Raw genomic sequence first — 16937 nt, 5'->3', positions numbered from 1 at the left:
ACACACACACACACACACACACACACACGGAGAGAACAGATTCAGGAGTTCTCATCACAAGGAAAAACATTTTTCTTTTGATTTAATATCTATATGAGATGGTGGATGTTAACTAAACTTACTGTGATAGAAATTTCATAGTATATGAAGTCAAGGCATTTTGTACACCTTAAACTTATACTGTGCTATGTATCAATATATCTCAATAAAACTGAAAAAATGATTAAAAATAAAGTTATGACTATCTTTACCTTTTTTCCTTAACTTAATGACTTGACTTTTAAATTTGAGTGACCCATATCAATATATAAATAATTATAAAATTCTTTAATTCTATTTTTACCACATATTAGACATTACTATATTTTTTTATATATAGTCAACATATGGTTAGATTGACCCACATGATTACCTATATATTTGCACACTATTACCCACTGTATCTCAGACCTTCCATCCAAGATTTTTTTTCTATCTAACCAAAATATATCACTTAGAATTTCCTTTATTAAAGAGCCTATTAAGCCAAAACCAGTTTGGCTCAGTGGATAGAGCGTCCCCAGTAGGGGGTGTGCAAGAGGCAGCTGATCGATGATTCTCTCTCTCATTGATGTTTCTAACTGTCTATCCCTCTCTCTTCCTCTCTGTAAAAAAATCAATAAAATATATTTAAAAATAATAAAGAGCCTATTAAAATGCATTCATATTAACTTGAAAGATAGTTCTGCTGGGTAGAGAATTATATCAGTACATAAAAGTCAATTTTCCACTGTCTTCTGCTGTTATTATTATTCGCCAGAGGCCTGGTACATGAAATTTGTGCACTGGGACGGGGGTTCCTCAGCCCAGCCTGCACCTTCTCACATTCAGGGAGCCCTCAGGGGATGGCTTAGCACTGCTGTGGAGGTGGGAGAGGCTCCTGCCACTGCTGCTGTTTTCACCAGCCATGAATCTGGCTTCTGGCTGGGGAGTGCTCCTCCTGTGGGAGCACACTGACCACCAGGGGGCAGCTCCTGCATTGAGCATCTGCCCCCTACTGGTCAGTGTGCATCATAGCAATTGATCATTCCACCATTTGGTTAATTTGCATATTAGCCTTTTATTATATAGGATAAGTTAATCTTAGGTGTAATAGCTATTTCTTTTAGATAATCTGTTTTGTTCTTGTTTTTCTCCTCACTGACTGCTTTTCTAATATTATTTTTTTGATGTTCTATAAAATTACTATGATGTGTCTAGTATGAATTTACTGTATTTTGTGTAGCTTGGAATTTGCCAGGATTCTTGGTCTTAAAGATGATTACCTTTCAATAATATTTAATAATTCTCTGCTATCTTGTCTTTGAATATCACCTCTTTCTCATTCCATTACTGTGTTCTGTAAGTCTAGTTAGAAATATTAGATCTATTTATTCTAGCCTCATGTCTCTGAACCTCTAATATTTATCATTTTATTGTCTTTCTGTGCTACCTTATGAATAATTTGTATCTAACAACAATTTTATTTGTGCATTTTATGTTCTTTTGTTTATCGATATGTATTAAGTATCCTCTTCTACTTTTTAGTTTCAGTGATTCTATTTCACCCTCTTTGAAATGTTTGATTGTTCTTTAGTCTCTTGTTTCTTGCTTATATTTTAAGCATTTTATAAACCGCTTTAACCCCTTTTGATAAAGTTAACTTATATCCTATATGATAGTTTTACCTTCTATAGCACATATGAGTCTGATTCTGATGTTTGTTGTTTTCATGTGCTTTTACTCAGGGTATCGTGTTTCTTTCTGTGTTTTACAACACTTGACCACAAGATGATCATTTTCTTTGGAACTTTATATATATTAATTTTTAAGGCCTAGATGAAAATTGCATTCTTCCATAGCTGAACTGATATTTCAGCTTTTAGTTTTTCAGACTTTATAACTATTGTTTATTAGGACTATAAAACTCTACAAAGACCTTCTATGGTTATAAATTCTCATGAGAAGTTATTTTTTCCCCCTCCACCCTATCATCTCCTTTTGTAAGACAAATTTAATTTTTCTTCACTCTTACACTCTTATATTCAGTGTATGTGGAAGTCTCTAATAAGACTTCTTATATTGGGCAAGCCCTAGTCCTTATCTTTTTCTTTCCTCATCTCTTACAATAATCAAAGTAGAAATTCAGTTTCCCAGAGTCTGGTAAAATCCTCAGATAAAAATTTGGCTCTGTCACTCATTAACCTGAAGAATTCCCGATTTCACTTCCTTTTGGCTATGGATTCTTTCCTATCTATTAGTTTAGCAATGGCCTTGAAGATATTTTTATTGTATTTTGCCTTATATTTTAATTGTTTTAATTGGGAGGGTCATTTAGGGTATCTAGCAAGACATACTGCCAGAAATAAGAGGCTCCAGCAAATTTCTATAATAACAATGCTTCCTTCCTGTCACATATTTAACTGTGATATTAATACATTTTCCCCTGCTTTTCTTATAGTGTTCCTGTGAGTCTTCAGTGAGATAGTGGATATCACAGTGCTCTAAGGAAATAAATGGAAGTGGGTTGCTATTATAATTAACTGCAAGCCAAAGTAGTGGTTTGGACTTAGGGAAAGAGATTATAAATTTAAAGGAGAGAGAGCTCATTTCCAGTTGAGGCAATCAGACAAAACATCTTGGAGATTGTGCTTGAGTTGAGCTTTAATGGGTTGGAAGGATTTGCCTAGTCAGAAATGGAGAGAATTTCATATGAAGGTAATCACATAAACAAAGGCTAGTAGAATGCATTGCCTTATTTTGAAAGGGAGGCCTTTGATCTGGTCTCTTGTCCATTAGTACTTACCCAAAAGCATTGCCTATATGTTGGTTCCTGACTTAGACAATGATAAAGTCCATACCACCCCCATCTCAGAGATTCCACAAACAGCCACAGTTACCCATATTTATTATGGAGAGGAGATATGTTTAGCAGAGTCTTAGACCCATATAAAAATCTTCCAGGAACAGAATGGCCCCAAAAGCACTAGTAGAAATATACTTCCATGAAGATTGACAGGTGTGTATGAATGGTAGGTAAGATGGCATGCTTTGGGCTAGAGGCTGTTGTGGAACAATAAGCAATGAAATATTGGGTGTGTTGTCAAGGAGGCTGGTGATAAAACATTCACAAGTAGAGCAAATTATATCTTTAGTCCTTTTTTATAATACAGATTCTAAAATGTCGGGTAAGATTATAGGTTGGAGTTAGATAAAACTGGAAATTTGCTGATTGACAAAATTATGGTTTTAGGAAAAAGTTTCACAGAATCTAAAAAGAAACTAGCCTAGTCCTATCTACCTCTCTCTATAGATGGGAAAACTGAGGCCCAGAAGGGAGAAGGGGTCTGGTCACATTGACCTGCTAGTCAGTGGCAAGAGCTAATACTGATTCCTGATACAACACTCTTCCTCCTGCCTGCCTTTATGGACAAATATGCTCAGTGATTTTCTGAACACCTGGTGAACTGCTGTATCACAGGTACCTTTAACCAGTGACAAGAAAGAAAAGCAAGACTTGGCAAGACTTGGGAGATTGCAGGGCTGAAGAAGACCTTTCCCCTCCCCCCCAACACAACTCTGAAATTTGGGGAGGAGGCGTCTGCTCTGTGGAAAACATTAGCTAATGTAAACCAGACATTACTGTCACTCCTGCAGTGGATGAATTTGAAGACAATTCCAATGTGATATCCTTCTTTCTTTATTGCTATTTATAATGCTGCCTGTTTCTTAGTTCATTGGGACTCTTTGCAAAGGCTGAGATACACAACCAGTCTTTCAAAAAGAAAATATAGTGCAGTGATCAATACTGTAGGCTTTGGCAACAAATATACTTTAGTTTGAGTTCAGGCTTTATTACTTAGAAGTAACCTTGGGTCTAGGCCAAAAAATAATATTGAGCTGGAGCCTTAGTTTCTTTATCTATATAATGGGAGTAATTGAGCTCAAATCATAGGGTTGATGTAAGGATTATGTGAGACACAATATAAAGAGCTTATCTTTAACATTTCCTAACACATAGTAAATGCTCAGTACATTTATTATTATTATTCCCTTGACTCAAACTATGTGTTACACTCTATTATATTCTTATACAAAATGTTTTAGCATAGTTTCCATCTCCCAAATCTAATTGTGTTGCAGCTTTGTTAAAAAATCTATAGTGATCTTAACTGGTATTCTGTAATCAGTTGTGAGGTATGGAGAATAATTTGTTGGTAATATCCTAAACATTTAATTTTCTTAAAAGTGTACTTTTTTCCTTTTAGTACTGTCAGTCTCACTTAAGTTTGCGTTTGCTTCCTTAAGTGGGAGAAAAAGTGGCAAAGTGATAGCTGAGTGTCAGGAATTGCATATAACCCTGGAAGCTCCCTTGAAATATGTCACACATGTGGTCATTATCTTTAACATGTGGCAACTGAGAATGACTAGACTACAGAAAAAATTCATTTCTTTGTAGGACATACAAGCTTTCCACAGTGGGCCTTAGTCCAGACTCATCTTCAACTCCTTATACCAAAGCAGAAGCCATACACTTTCCTGCCTCTTAGGAATTTATCTCTGCTCTTCTTTCTGCTTTGGTTGCCTGTTAAGCTACCTTTCCTTCATGTGCAATTTCATCTCATTGTTCAATGCCAAAGTCTGGTGTCTTCTTCTCTAGGAAAATGTAACGTTGTCTCTTCTTCTCCAGCATTTTTAAAAAATTCTTGTTTGGATGAATGAATGAGGCCCCCACAGCCACAGAGCACCAATTCGGCTGGCTCCACACAGCATGCACTACCTCTTAAAATGATGCTACTGCTCTTTTCTTGGATGCCCTGTTTGCCATCTAAGAACCTCATGCTAGTGTCATCCCAAACAGGTCATGACAAGTATAGATGGGATATTATGCTGTCACCACAAATGCTCTTGAATACATTCCAAGAATTGTACCAGATCCTGAGGTCTTTGATAGATCTAATGTGAGAAGCCTGAGACTGGAAATTAGAAGATTTCGTGTGTCCTGTATAGACTTAGGGTCAGGTTTTGGACCAATAACTTCATTATGCTGAGCCTCAGTTTTCCTTTATGCAAAATGGACTTAATCCATGACCTATTTGCCTCTTCAAAATGTTATGAAGTTCAAATGAGATCATATGTTCTGAAAATTGAAATACTGCCGGCACCAGTTTGGCTCAGTGGTGGAGCGTCGGTCTGCGGACTGAAAGGTCCCGGGTTCGATTCCGGTCAAGGGCATGTACCTTGGTTGCGGGCACATCCCCAGTAGGGGGTGTGCAAGAGGCAGCTGGTCGATGATTCTCTCTCATCGACGTTTCTAACTCTCTATCCCTCTCTCTTCCTCTCTGTGAAAAATCAATAAAAATATATTTTTTTAAAAAAAAGAAAAAAGAAAAAAAAAAGAAAAGAAGACATGAAAATTGAAATACTGACAAGAATTTTTATGCCTCTGCATTCACCCTGGGATAAAGGACAAACTCTGTAGTATGATACATAGGCCCTCACTGACTTTATTTGTGTCTCCTTTTCTACCATCCTCTTTCACAGCCTCACCCTTTTTTAAACATTTCCTTCAGGCCAAACTATTGGTAGTTTGCTTTAAAAGATAGCTGTCTCTTGCTAAAAATGAATTTCCCTTTTACCCACCTCAATTTCATCTTCATCCAACCTGGGTTATAACTTAGAGTTCTCCAAGAAGCATTACTTGAATTCCTCACTAGACTATGCTAGGCATCCTTCTTTTGCAGTCCAATGAGACTTTGAACTTCTTTAACTATTAAATTATATAGCACCCATTACATTATATTACAATTATATGTCTCTCTGTCTCTTCCACAAGACTGGAAGTTCCGTGAGGACAGAGAGCATGTTTGTCTTGTTTGTTTGTGTGATACATAGTGATTGCAGGAATAATTATTGAATAAAAGGAAGAACTAACGAATGAGGAGATGTTTGGATATTGTGCCCATGTGAAGAGTTCTTGCAGTCTTTTGAAGTGGGTGTGATTCCCCTAAAGATTAGTTCAACCTTGGCATTATTCCCTATGTCACAGTGTATAGGTATAAAAAGGGCTTGCTTCATTTGAGGACAAGTATCACTGCCCAAGCAATGTGTCTCTCAGAACTTCTGTTTGCTCTGCTGGCCTGTTTTCTGGTCTTATAGTTAAAGTCACCTAATGGGGTGAAGGAGGATGTTCTCATATAATCTGGCTTAAGTCATCTTTTTTGGTATAGTTTTTCTACTTGGCAGTCAGACCAAATTCCCCAAATAGCCTTCTCCTTGCTTGAAGCACCCTGGGAAATAAGTTGAGGGAACGGGGGGAGTTGTGGACTAAAAAATGGTGACGAAAGAATCTGAGGATTTGAATCATCTGCATCTTCCTGTTATCTCAAAAATTAGGTTTTCATACTTAAGTGTGTTGTTTAAATGTTTCTCATTGCTTCTGCAATTCCTATTCTATCACTTTCAATAATTCTCTTCTCTCAACCTTTATTGTAGTTGCATGCAAAAACAAAACAAAACACAAACCTCTGGGAGTGAATCATAGGTGAAATAGGTGCTGTATATGGAGTAGAGAATCCTTGGGCTCAAAATATGGAAACCACAGACAAGAAATGGAGGCTCTCTCACCAGGACTATGAGCCAGTGTGAAAGTGGATAGTAGAGGTTCTTATGTGCTCTGCCAATGTACCATGACACCTGTAGGCACGTAAACTGACCATGAGTTGAATGTTCTAGGCCTAGTCCCTTATCACAGGTCCTAATTCACAATGACATTCAATTAGTTTTTTCACCTTGTTTCTTCATATGAAGTACGAAAACTTGAGGCTAGGAGCTAAGACCCCTTCTAGTTCTAAAAGGAAACAAAAATAAATCAAAGCTTAGCCCAATATTGTCTTAGGGATGGATGTGATAGGCTGAAGTTCCAGATGGGCCTGGCCTAAAGCAATTAATAGTTTGTAAACTCACTGAAAACATGGACTGTGACTTACTTAATTATTTATTTCTGCTATTGATGAGATTATTGTTGAACCTTTCCCCCATCCATCCAGGGGTTGACAGCATCTATTACTCAGAACTCAATTGTCTTTTTGACCCCCTAGGTGTTCAAACATGTAGTTTATAGTTTCATAATTACATGTCCTAGTGGTGGGCCCTTCTCTGTGGACCTCTCATAGTGTACCCATGCTAGAGTACATTGCAGCCTTGAACCATTGCTCAGCCTCCTTATCTGAGGGCTGTGAGCACTGTAGAGGGTCGTTGAGTGAGAACAACAATAAAAATTATGTTCTCAGGATGACAAATTGCCCTTTCTTTCCCTCTTTATATCACTATTAAGAAAGATGATGCTGTTCGCAATAACCATGGTGTCCACATTGGAAGGGGCTTTCCATATCATCTAGTCCGATTTCATACCTCAGACACACTCATTTCATATATGAGAAAACTAGGGTTTAGGAAAGGAAAGCAGGTTTCCTAACATCATATCAGCAGATCAGAATCATAGTTATATGCTAGCTCACATAGGACTCCTGCCTCCAGGCTCTTTTTAATCCACTAGGTCAGTGGTCCGCAAACTCATTAGTCAACAAAGCCAAATATCAACAGTACAACGATTGAAATTTTTTTTGAGAGCCAAATTTTTTAAACTTACACTTCTTCTAATGCCACTTCTTCAAAATAGACTCACCCAAGCTGTGGTATTTTGTGGAAGAGTCACACTCAAGGGGCCAAAGAGCCGCATGTGGCTCCCAAGCTAAAGTTTGCTGACCACGGCACTAGGTGTTCTTGTCTTCCTGACCTGTGTGCTTTGGTACTCCTTAAAAATCTATGAGGGATGCTAATTACCTTTTTAATTAAGACAGGGGCTGAACAGTAAATGAAACCAAGTAGGGTGGCTGATAGGACACTGTTTGTAGGTCCAAAACACACAAACCTACATGTTCTCTTGCAGAAACACACACAAACATACATGCTAAGAATCTATTGTTTTCTTTTGTCCATCAAACACTGTTTGAAGAAATATGTTGAGAAATCCAACCACTCTGAGTTGGCCAGTGAAAAACAAGGCTCAATAAGGCATCATTCTTCGGGATTCTGGCATTTAAACAGGGTGCAAAATCAGAGAAATAAACCCAACATCTGGGCTATATACATTCTTACTGAATCCCCAACCCAGTCCAGTTGAGAGGTACTGTGACAACCCCTATAACAGGTGAGGTATAAAGACCTTTCATATTATTCCTTAATATATCTGTTATAGAACATTGATGGCCTGTATTTCAAACCCAGAAATTCATTTTTGGATCTCATAAATATCCACATTGAAATGAGACAGGAGGGGAGCTTTCTTGAACTTTCAAAAACCCAAAAGAATGATGAGTCAAATTTTACCTGAGTGATCAAAGATTATATGACCTCTGAAAAAACAATGAGGATGTAAATGTGTGAACATGCCCATTCCTTGTCTGAAGCTTGACAAGAACTGGATGGTGAAGCTCATACCCATTTTATGCTCCTATAAAAATGAGGCTGAGGGTGAACAGCTAGATTTTGTGTGACTTTTTCCTGGCTGACAAGCTTAAGGTTTTTGATGAGAGATTGTAGTGGACCACCAGTGTCCATTTGTGATTTCTAGCCCAGACACTTTGATATTTTAGTTGTCCTAAGTCAACCTATGCTAAAGCCAACACAGGTCAAGTTTATAACCCATGTGCAAAGATTAAAAAATATTATGTATATGAAAACCAAAGTAGCATAAGAGGTCACTGGGCATGATGCCAATACTTGACTTCAATAAAGACAGCCAATAAAAACAGCCAATTAAAGGAACTCTGATGACATTCATCTGAAATTTTAGCTTGTTTTATGTTTTAACAAATTAACAATGGTGATAAGAGGACATTAGCAGCTTTTCTAGAGTCTCTTGGTTAACAGCAACTAGAGCCTGCAGCTACAACAGGGGCTGTGGCCAAGTTTTATCTGGCAGACCAGCAAGCCAATATTTTATACAATGGATGACACTTCTGAAAGCAGAGACAGAGACAAACCCAGAGTCACAAATGTATTACAACAAATAAGTTTCTGTCATTTTTAATCATATTTAGAGCAACAAAAGATTCCACGATTACAAAAAGAGAACAGAACACTAGCAGTTGGGGCTGGTCCTGCTGCCCAGTAGAGGCCAAGTGCCGCTGTGAGAACTGAAACCCCATTGAAACAAGTTTCAATCAAAATTAATGTTTCTTTTGAAAAATCTTTATATGATGCTTTCTCTTTTTCTTTATTTTTCCATCATTATCTAAATTAATTCTTTCATCTGGTTACATAGTCTGCTCCCTCCTGCTGCCAAATTAAGCTCAAGGACAGCACAAGAATGTCATGTTTGAGGCACTCCCTAATCAATATTCCAGTCTAGAAGAAAGCAGAAGGGTGTCACTAAATTCTGAATAGATTCTCTTTTAGCTTTAGCCACCCCAATGGTGACTATTCTCATAACCTGAATGGCTTATGGGATAGGGCAACCCCACAGGCACTTCATTGCCATAGAGTGAGCACCAAGGGCCAAGGTTAGAAAAGACTGCAGGCTTGTCATTTCTCTTGTGCAGGAAACACAGTCCAAAAATATAAAGCATCAGTCAGAGAGGGCACCATCGGAGAAGCAGCAACATCTCAGACTTTTCTTTTATTTGGGGTATGTGTGTGTTCCAGTCTTTGGTGGCCAATGGAATCTGCAGCTATATGACAGCCTTGTTAAGTAGTGCACGTGAGAACTATTTTAAAACACAAGGGCCACTTAATCCATAGCTTCTAATTTAATTCCATAAGAGGTTAAGAGACAAGTGGGATACAAAATGGAACCAGCACCCCTATTATACTGAATTGGGGCTGAAAACCAATCAATACATATTATGTACTTTCTGGCCAAACCAAATGGGGATAAATTGAAGCTGAGTCAAAGGGTGTTCTACCTTTAAGAGTTTACCTGCTAAATTCAAATATTGACCATTTACTTTGGTGGGTGGTAATATTGCAAGTGTTTTGTTGCCTCAGCAGAAGTGATAGAAAAGGGGTGAATAACGTGAATTTTTCTACCTTCACCTAGAAATGGTTAAGAGTTGGGAGGCTTTGAGCAACAGACCCCAGTGTCAATCTCTTAATTGAAGAAAAATATCCCTACCTATTGGCAAAGACAGACCAGTACCTACAGATATATAACTTATAGTACATTGACAATTTTTATAACAGAGAAAAACACATTTCCATTGTCAAAATCTTTACAGAACATATCCAAAACCATAATTAAAGCAAATAGACACCCAGTAGCAAGAGCACCTCAATTGCAGGTGAGTAAATTACATGAAAGATAGAGCACTTGCTCCAGGTTCCCAAGTGCAGTAAACTGCCCTTTTCTCAACAAGGATGGTGGAAAACAAAGAATGTCCTTCCTTCTTCCAAATGCTTAGGTCCCATTAGGGGGCCACTGGCTAATCATTTTGATGGACCTTTGACCCCAAGTATGGGCCTTCCCCAGTCAGTTCCAATGAGTTTTCACCACCCTTTAAACATTCATCAGTCTTGGGCTAGTAAAGTGCAATATATCATGTACCCTACCGTTTCCCCCTTCCCTGCTCCGTTGCAAAGCCTGTAATCAGGCCCCAATAGGGACAGCGATCTCTTGTTATCTGATCAACCCAGGTGTCTTTTATGTTTTGAGAGAGCTTCCAAAATGGAACTGCAGCCTCTCTCACAAATACATGGTATGAATTGTGACCTGCAACCAAATATAAAGGATCAGAGAAAGGTAAAGCTATCAGAACACATTATATCTATGTTTATAATTCAGTTTTGAAACATGGATAAAAATACTCATGTACAATGTATTTCAACCTTTTGTCTTAAACTGCAGAGAACATTTTTGTGTCTTCCAAAGTGGGCAGAAATGAGGATTCCTGCCTGCTGTCCCTCTAGTGCAAAATCTAGTCCTTTAAATGCTCTCTTTCTTAGCAAGGGACTCACATCTTAAGATAAACTACCATGGGCACTAGCAAACACAGTGGCCAAGACAGCTCCATTTCCAACCATGCAATTATGGACCTTTAAAAAGTTTCTGAACAACTACTGGAGAAAAGGAAAGCTATTTCTTATAAAATCTCTTAGTTAAGAACCAATAATCCCATTTCCCCCCAAAATTATCTTCTACTCTTCTAAACATGTATATTGTATGTGGGGGGAAACCCACAGAACTCATAAGTCAGTCCTTTAATCTGTCTTTGGATAGCTTACCAAAGAGGCACCAATGTTTACTCCTCCCTGCCCTTAAAAATTTTGGTATCTTAGCAGATACAGTGTAATCTTTGGTTACATAATGTGATGCTCTCAACTCTTTGTCTTTTTAAAAACATCTTTCAAAGATTTTCAAAGAGATTAGAGATGAGAACAGAACTGCCTATAAAAGGCAGCAAGAGTAGAAACTTCTTTTTACAAGAAATTGCACATGCAAAATGGCTTGTTTTGACTTTAACTTTGGGGTTTGATCCTGTGATTTAGCATTCCTGATTCTCATGACTCCCCCTATAGGGGGTCGAGCATGAAGGCCATTTCCTTGGCTCAGTGACCTTTTATTTGGGCAACTGGCACAGGATAATTAGTAGTCATCCACTTGTTTTCTCATGGTCATGCAGGGAACATGCAGGCATAGTTATTAAGTTGTCTGGAGAGAATCTTATAAGGCGAAACCCTGGCACAAGATTGGGAAGGGGTAAAGGCAGTGGCTTGGGCTTTTGTGCTCTGCTAAATATCAAGGGAGAAAAGAGTCAAGGCCATGTCTGTGCTGTGCCTAATGAAACAAACAGGAGCTACTTGTAGCTCAAAGTTAGGTTATTTGTGTAATTGGTAGTATCATGTGAATGGTAGAACTATTTTCTCTTAAAGTACAAACTGAATTATTCTTGCTATATACACATATATACATTTAAAAATAAAGGATGGACAGAGAGGAACTTTAGCATCACCACATTATTTCTGAAACCTCAGAAACTACTTAAAGGACAGAGGGATGGAAGGAAACGTTTTTCTTTTTTAGTGCCAGTGAACATATATAAAAATATATGTATTACTGATTTTCTTTTTTCAAAGATATGACAAAATCCTTTAAAATATCCCTTTCTCACTAAAAAATAATGAGCTTTCCAAGAACGATGACACTGTCTGTGGCATATAAAATCAATGGAAAAAAGAATCCAACCCTCATTTCAGCTCAGACACTAGGCCTGGATGAACTGTCTAATGAACAAGAGCTGAAACTGCCACGCAACTTTTTTATTTGACCACAGAGTTTGTGACCCTGCCAGTGGTCTGCTGCCCACACAGACAGGGCCTTCTCTCTGGTGCTCCATTTTCTTTTCTCTTCCTTACTCTCCATTCCCATTGAACACTGCAAACCTCTTTGGAAATAGCCTCTTTGGAGACAATGACTTGTCTGATGAGTGATCTTCATCTTCCAGCTCACCAGGTGAGTGGATCTTGTTGGCCAATCTTTCATGGGTGAGCATAGTGTACCAACCACATCAACGCTGTTTGTAGAGTAGAGTGCATGCAAAATGAGACTTCTGTCAATTACATTGGCTGGGACATCAATGACAAAAATAAAGCATAAATCCCCTTTTCATCTGTGGTAGAACAAAGCCAAGCTAAAATACTTTTTCTCATAGAATCCCCAGTGCAAAAGCAATAGGCCTAAAGCCTGTGTAGGCTGTTTTCTCTATTCTTGCCATTCTGAAATTTGGAGTAATCCAGTTCTTGCTGATTATAATTATACTGATTTTTTGCTTTCACAAGTGAAAAACATGTACTAGTATATTCATAAGGATAAGAATCACAATTGAGAAATCTCTAAAGATGAAAAATTTGATAGGAAAATGGAAAGGAGAGACTCTAGTGTTTTCAAGAAGAGGTATTAGTATGATATTATCAAATCCATGTACCACAAAAGATGAAGATCATTTCAAAATAGATGTAAAGTAATTATTAAAATGTAATCAAGTTTAACAAAAAAGAGTGGTGTATTTTTTATGTTTAAAATAGCAAAACATGAGCCCATGAGCTTATAGAAAGCTAAATGGTGTCATAACAAAGAAAATCAGAATTTGTCTATTTTATGCCAGAAAGAGAACCTGTTAGCTTTAGTTTTATCCAGCAGTCTTGGATTGGTATATCACCCATTTTGGGTTCCCTTCTCTCTTGTTATTTAAAGAAACTGTTTTTCAAGTTCTTTAGGCTATTAATATCAACACAGAAATCAGGGAAGATCATATCATATCACCCAGAAACTATCTTCTCAACAAGTAAAGTGAACCAACTGAAATGGGCATCTTGTTTACTGGCTTCTAATTTCTTGAGTTTAGCAGGTGAATTAAAGAGCTAAGTGATAAGGCAGTGACCAAGATGAGAAAGTAGGTGGGCATTCCCTCTTTACTTGGGATTTGGGAACAAAGTCAACAGATTAGAGGTTTTCCAAATGTCTATATGAAACCAGTGTCCAAGGAACACACCCTGAGTTCATGGGTGGCAGCCCATTGGAACCACACCAACCAGAACTTTTCAAAGAGGCCATGATTCTGTACTCTCAGTGTTTCAGCTTTCCTCTGTCTGACAGGCAGCATCATAGGTGGGGAGTCTGACTGAGTATGGCCAAAGTCAGAGCACAGAATCAGCATCAGAGGAGGAGGAAGAAGAGGAGGAGGAGCAAACTCACCAGATGGTATCCATCTGGTTTTAAACTTTGCCTCTTAATTTAGTAGTCAGTCTCCTCTTGCTTTCATCTCTCTTCTTCCCGTGACTTCTGCAGGTGAATATGCTGGGTGGCAAGGAAAGCATTTACAGGTTTCTGTTTCTAGTGCTCCATTCTTCCAAGCTGGTAACTGAATTTTCTCTTTTACCCCAATAAGGGTTGCTCCTTTAGCTGTTCTGAAGGAGAAAGCGGGCATTTCTCTACTTGGTGGGAAGGTACCATCTCTGGGGGACAAGGGCAAGTCGCCAAGCTTGTTCAACATATTGATGCCTTCTTTCCAGTTTGTATATGGGATGCGGAGAAGATGTGGTAGTTGATGAGAGATACTTGGTAAGAAATCTTTGAGTCTACTGACATTTAGAAATCAATGTGAAATCTGCTGCTTATTAGCCTTCTTTGTGGTGGGGGCTCTTAGCAGAGAGTCCATGAACATGTCTAAAGAAGTGGAAAAATTTCACCACTGTTGCTGGTAAAGTTCAGGCCCACAAAACACTGAAGGAGGGTGGAGGAACCTTGTAACAGCATAGAGTCATGCTAAAAGCACTCAGGTCTTTTAAAGATGGGGACAAAAAGGGATCAATTCTTCAATGTCCTAAATGGAGAAGAGCCAAACCACCACTTCCTTTTCCTCTAACTCCAGCCCCAAGTTCCTCCTTGGCTCAAAAATGGGAAAGCAGACCTGGATCTGAATGGGGCCTTCCAAAAGTCAGATCTCTCTTCTCTTTCTTGCTGGTCTTACTCATTAATGGAAGTGGCCAAGTTTTGGCTAAAGATAAATTTTTTTCAAAGTTACTAGAAAAGCTATTAAAAGTCCATTTAAGCATGGAAGCAGAGGGTGAGAGAGAAAAAGATTGGGGTGGGAGAGGCATTCCACATGCAGACAAGTTTTCAAATAAGAAGCACATTTTCAGTAAAATGAATTGCTCTGCAGTTGAGCAGTCTAGACCTCAGGGACCAAAAATGTGAGCAAATACTGGTGATTTAACTGTCCTCTTTGTCCTGTCTTAAATCTGTCTCTCCCTTCCCCCAACTCAGTTCTGGGGCCATCCTGTTCTCTAATGGCAAAAGCTGTTGGCAGAAACTTTAGGAGGGAGGGTTTTGAAAAATAACAGTGATTCCCCATGGTCTTGTAATGCTCACCTTATTCTAGTCACTATTAGCATCTTTGGAGATTTGTTTGTTTTTATATTTTTTAAATGAAAAATATCCTAGCAAGATTTTTGTTTTTGTTTTTGTTTGTTTGTTTGACTTTTGGTTTTCCCAGATACTCTTAGCTCTCTAAATTTCCCATGGCATTAGGTGAGTAAACGTTTGTGTGGCTGGCACACAGCACACTGCTATAAACAAGCACAACTTGACACTGGTCCACATGAGGATCATCACAGATTTAAAGAGATATAACACCATTCAAAACACAGATAAGAGCCATTCATTGCAGGGAGGAGTCTGAAAGTGCCATGGGAGGGTCAGATGAGGAGGTGGGAGGAAAGAAAGAAGGAAAATAGAAAAAAGTCTGGCAACTAGGATTCAGGAACATCTTCATGACAGACTATACATCAATAGAGGAAATTCCCCAAGGCACAGCAGAGAAGTAGTGCAGAGTTATAACAGGCAGAAGATATCTGAAAAGGGAAGTGAGGTGAGGTGAGGAAATGGGCCTTCCAAAGCTTCATTGAGTGTGGAAATAGATGGGCTTGACTTTTCCAGAAAGGATCTTGGGCACTTGCACAGAGATGATCTCTGCCATCATTTCTGGAAAGTCCACGCTCACCATGTGCGACTTGATTAGGAGGTCAAAGGTGAACTGGTGCAGCTCTCGTGCAATCTGTAGGGGGGACAATAAGAGAGGGAGGGGACAAGAAAACAGGGTTGACAAAGAGTTGACTTCTATTAGGCTCTTACTCCCACATTTGATTTTTCTCCTTCCCTGTTCTTGGTCGTGTGTGTGTGTGTGTGCGCGCGTGTGCACCTCCACACACGTGCACACACATGTTTGCACTAAATTACCTCCATGGAATCATTGAGGGTTCCCAAGATATCTCTTAAACCATTGTAAACTTTCTGACTCAGGACTAAGCATTCCTCTTACCCAGGGCTCCTTTCTCTTTCTCTTTCTCTTTCTCTTTCTCTTTCTCTTTCTCTTTCTCTTTCTCTTTCTCTTTCTCTTTCTCTTTCTCTTTCTCTTTCTCTTTCTCTTTCTCTTTCTCTTTCTCTTTCTCTTTCTCTTTCTCTTTCTCTTTCTCTTCCTCTTCCTCTTCCTCTTCCTCTTCCTCCCGCCCTCTCTCTCTCTCTCTCTCTCTCTCTCTCTCTCTCTCTCACACACACACACACACACACACAGTCAGAAACACAAATGGTGTATGCACAAAAACACACACACATGACTCAAAGAGGGGAAAAACATCCAGGTCTGTTTTGTCTGCCCAGAGAACTTATCTGCTCTAAGCCCATTCCCTGAGTCCCAACTGCTCTGTTCTCAACTCCTCCACCTCTTTCACAACATCCAGCTGGGACATTGTGACCTGTATTCATTTCTTTTCCATTGCATTTTCTTCCTGGACCACATTCAAAGTAAGAGGAGTATGGAAGCACCTCCCAACAGGTAGTGCCAGACCCTAGAAGAACATATTATCATTTGGCTCTATCAGGCAGCTCTCCCTGACAAGGCACCCTCCATCATTTGCTTACAGGCTGCACAGAGTCCAGGAGCTTGGTGAGCTGGTAGAAGCGCCTTGAGCAGGATGTGGGATTTTTTCTCTTGCATGCAATGATACGATCAAGTTCCTTGATGTAGTTCATTCGAAGTTCATCAAAGAATTTTTGATTTTTCAGCCCATCCACTGGAACTGATGTGGGATGAAGACAGAATGGGAAGGGGAAGCATGCCCAAAAAGGAGCATTAGACAAAGCACCAAGTTTTCTGGCCACAAACCTGACACCCACCCCACAGGGAGGGAATCATCTACTTGATTTCCTGTAGCTAAAGTCTATATGTCTGGGACCTTGAGTTTGCCAGATCTTAGGGGAAAAGCTAGCTGAACCCAACTTGAAGAGCATCAAGTAAATACAATGTACTTAACATATTATTTTTCTAGTCTTCTAAACACATTTCTTGGGACCTATGGTTTCA

At 38.9% G+C, this 16937-nt stretch overlaps 1 protein-coding gene across 4 annotated transcripts in view; it reads right to left on the bottom strand.

Annotated features, from left to right (window-relative positions):
• Positions 1-16937, bottom strand: part of AR (androgen receptor) — a 332554-nt gene that overhangs the window by 14929 nt on the left and 300688 nt on the right. The window contains exons 7-9 of one of the 4 annotated variants that reach the window (XR_014793690.1): positions 16496-16653; positions 13772-15632; positions 8930-12642 (exon numbers count right to left, since the gene is read on the bottom strand). Coding sequence is in view for 1 of the 4 variants with exons in the window: in XM_084869493.1 (XP_084725619.1) it covers positions 15477-15632; positions 16496-16653 (314 nt within the window). In the remaining 3 variants the exon portion in view is untranslated. Of the gene's footprint in view, positions 1-8929; positions 15633-16495; positions 16654-16937 lie in introns of those variants that run through there. The other 3 variants (XR_014793691.1, XR_014793689.1, XM_084869493.1) reach the window with 3 other exon arrangements.

This window comes from Pipistrellus hanaki (assembly GCF_964339955.1).
Source record: "Pipistrellus hanaki genome assembly, chromosome: X".
Taxonomy (NCBI): domain Eukaryota; kingdom Metazoa; phylum Chordata; class Mammalia; order Chiroptera; family Vespertilionidae; genus Pipistrellus; species Pipistrellus hanaki.
This window is presented reverse-complemented; position numbering and strand designations above follow the sequence as displayed.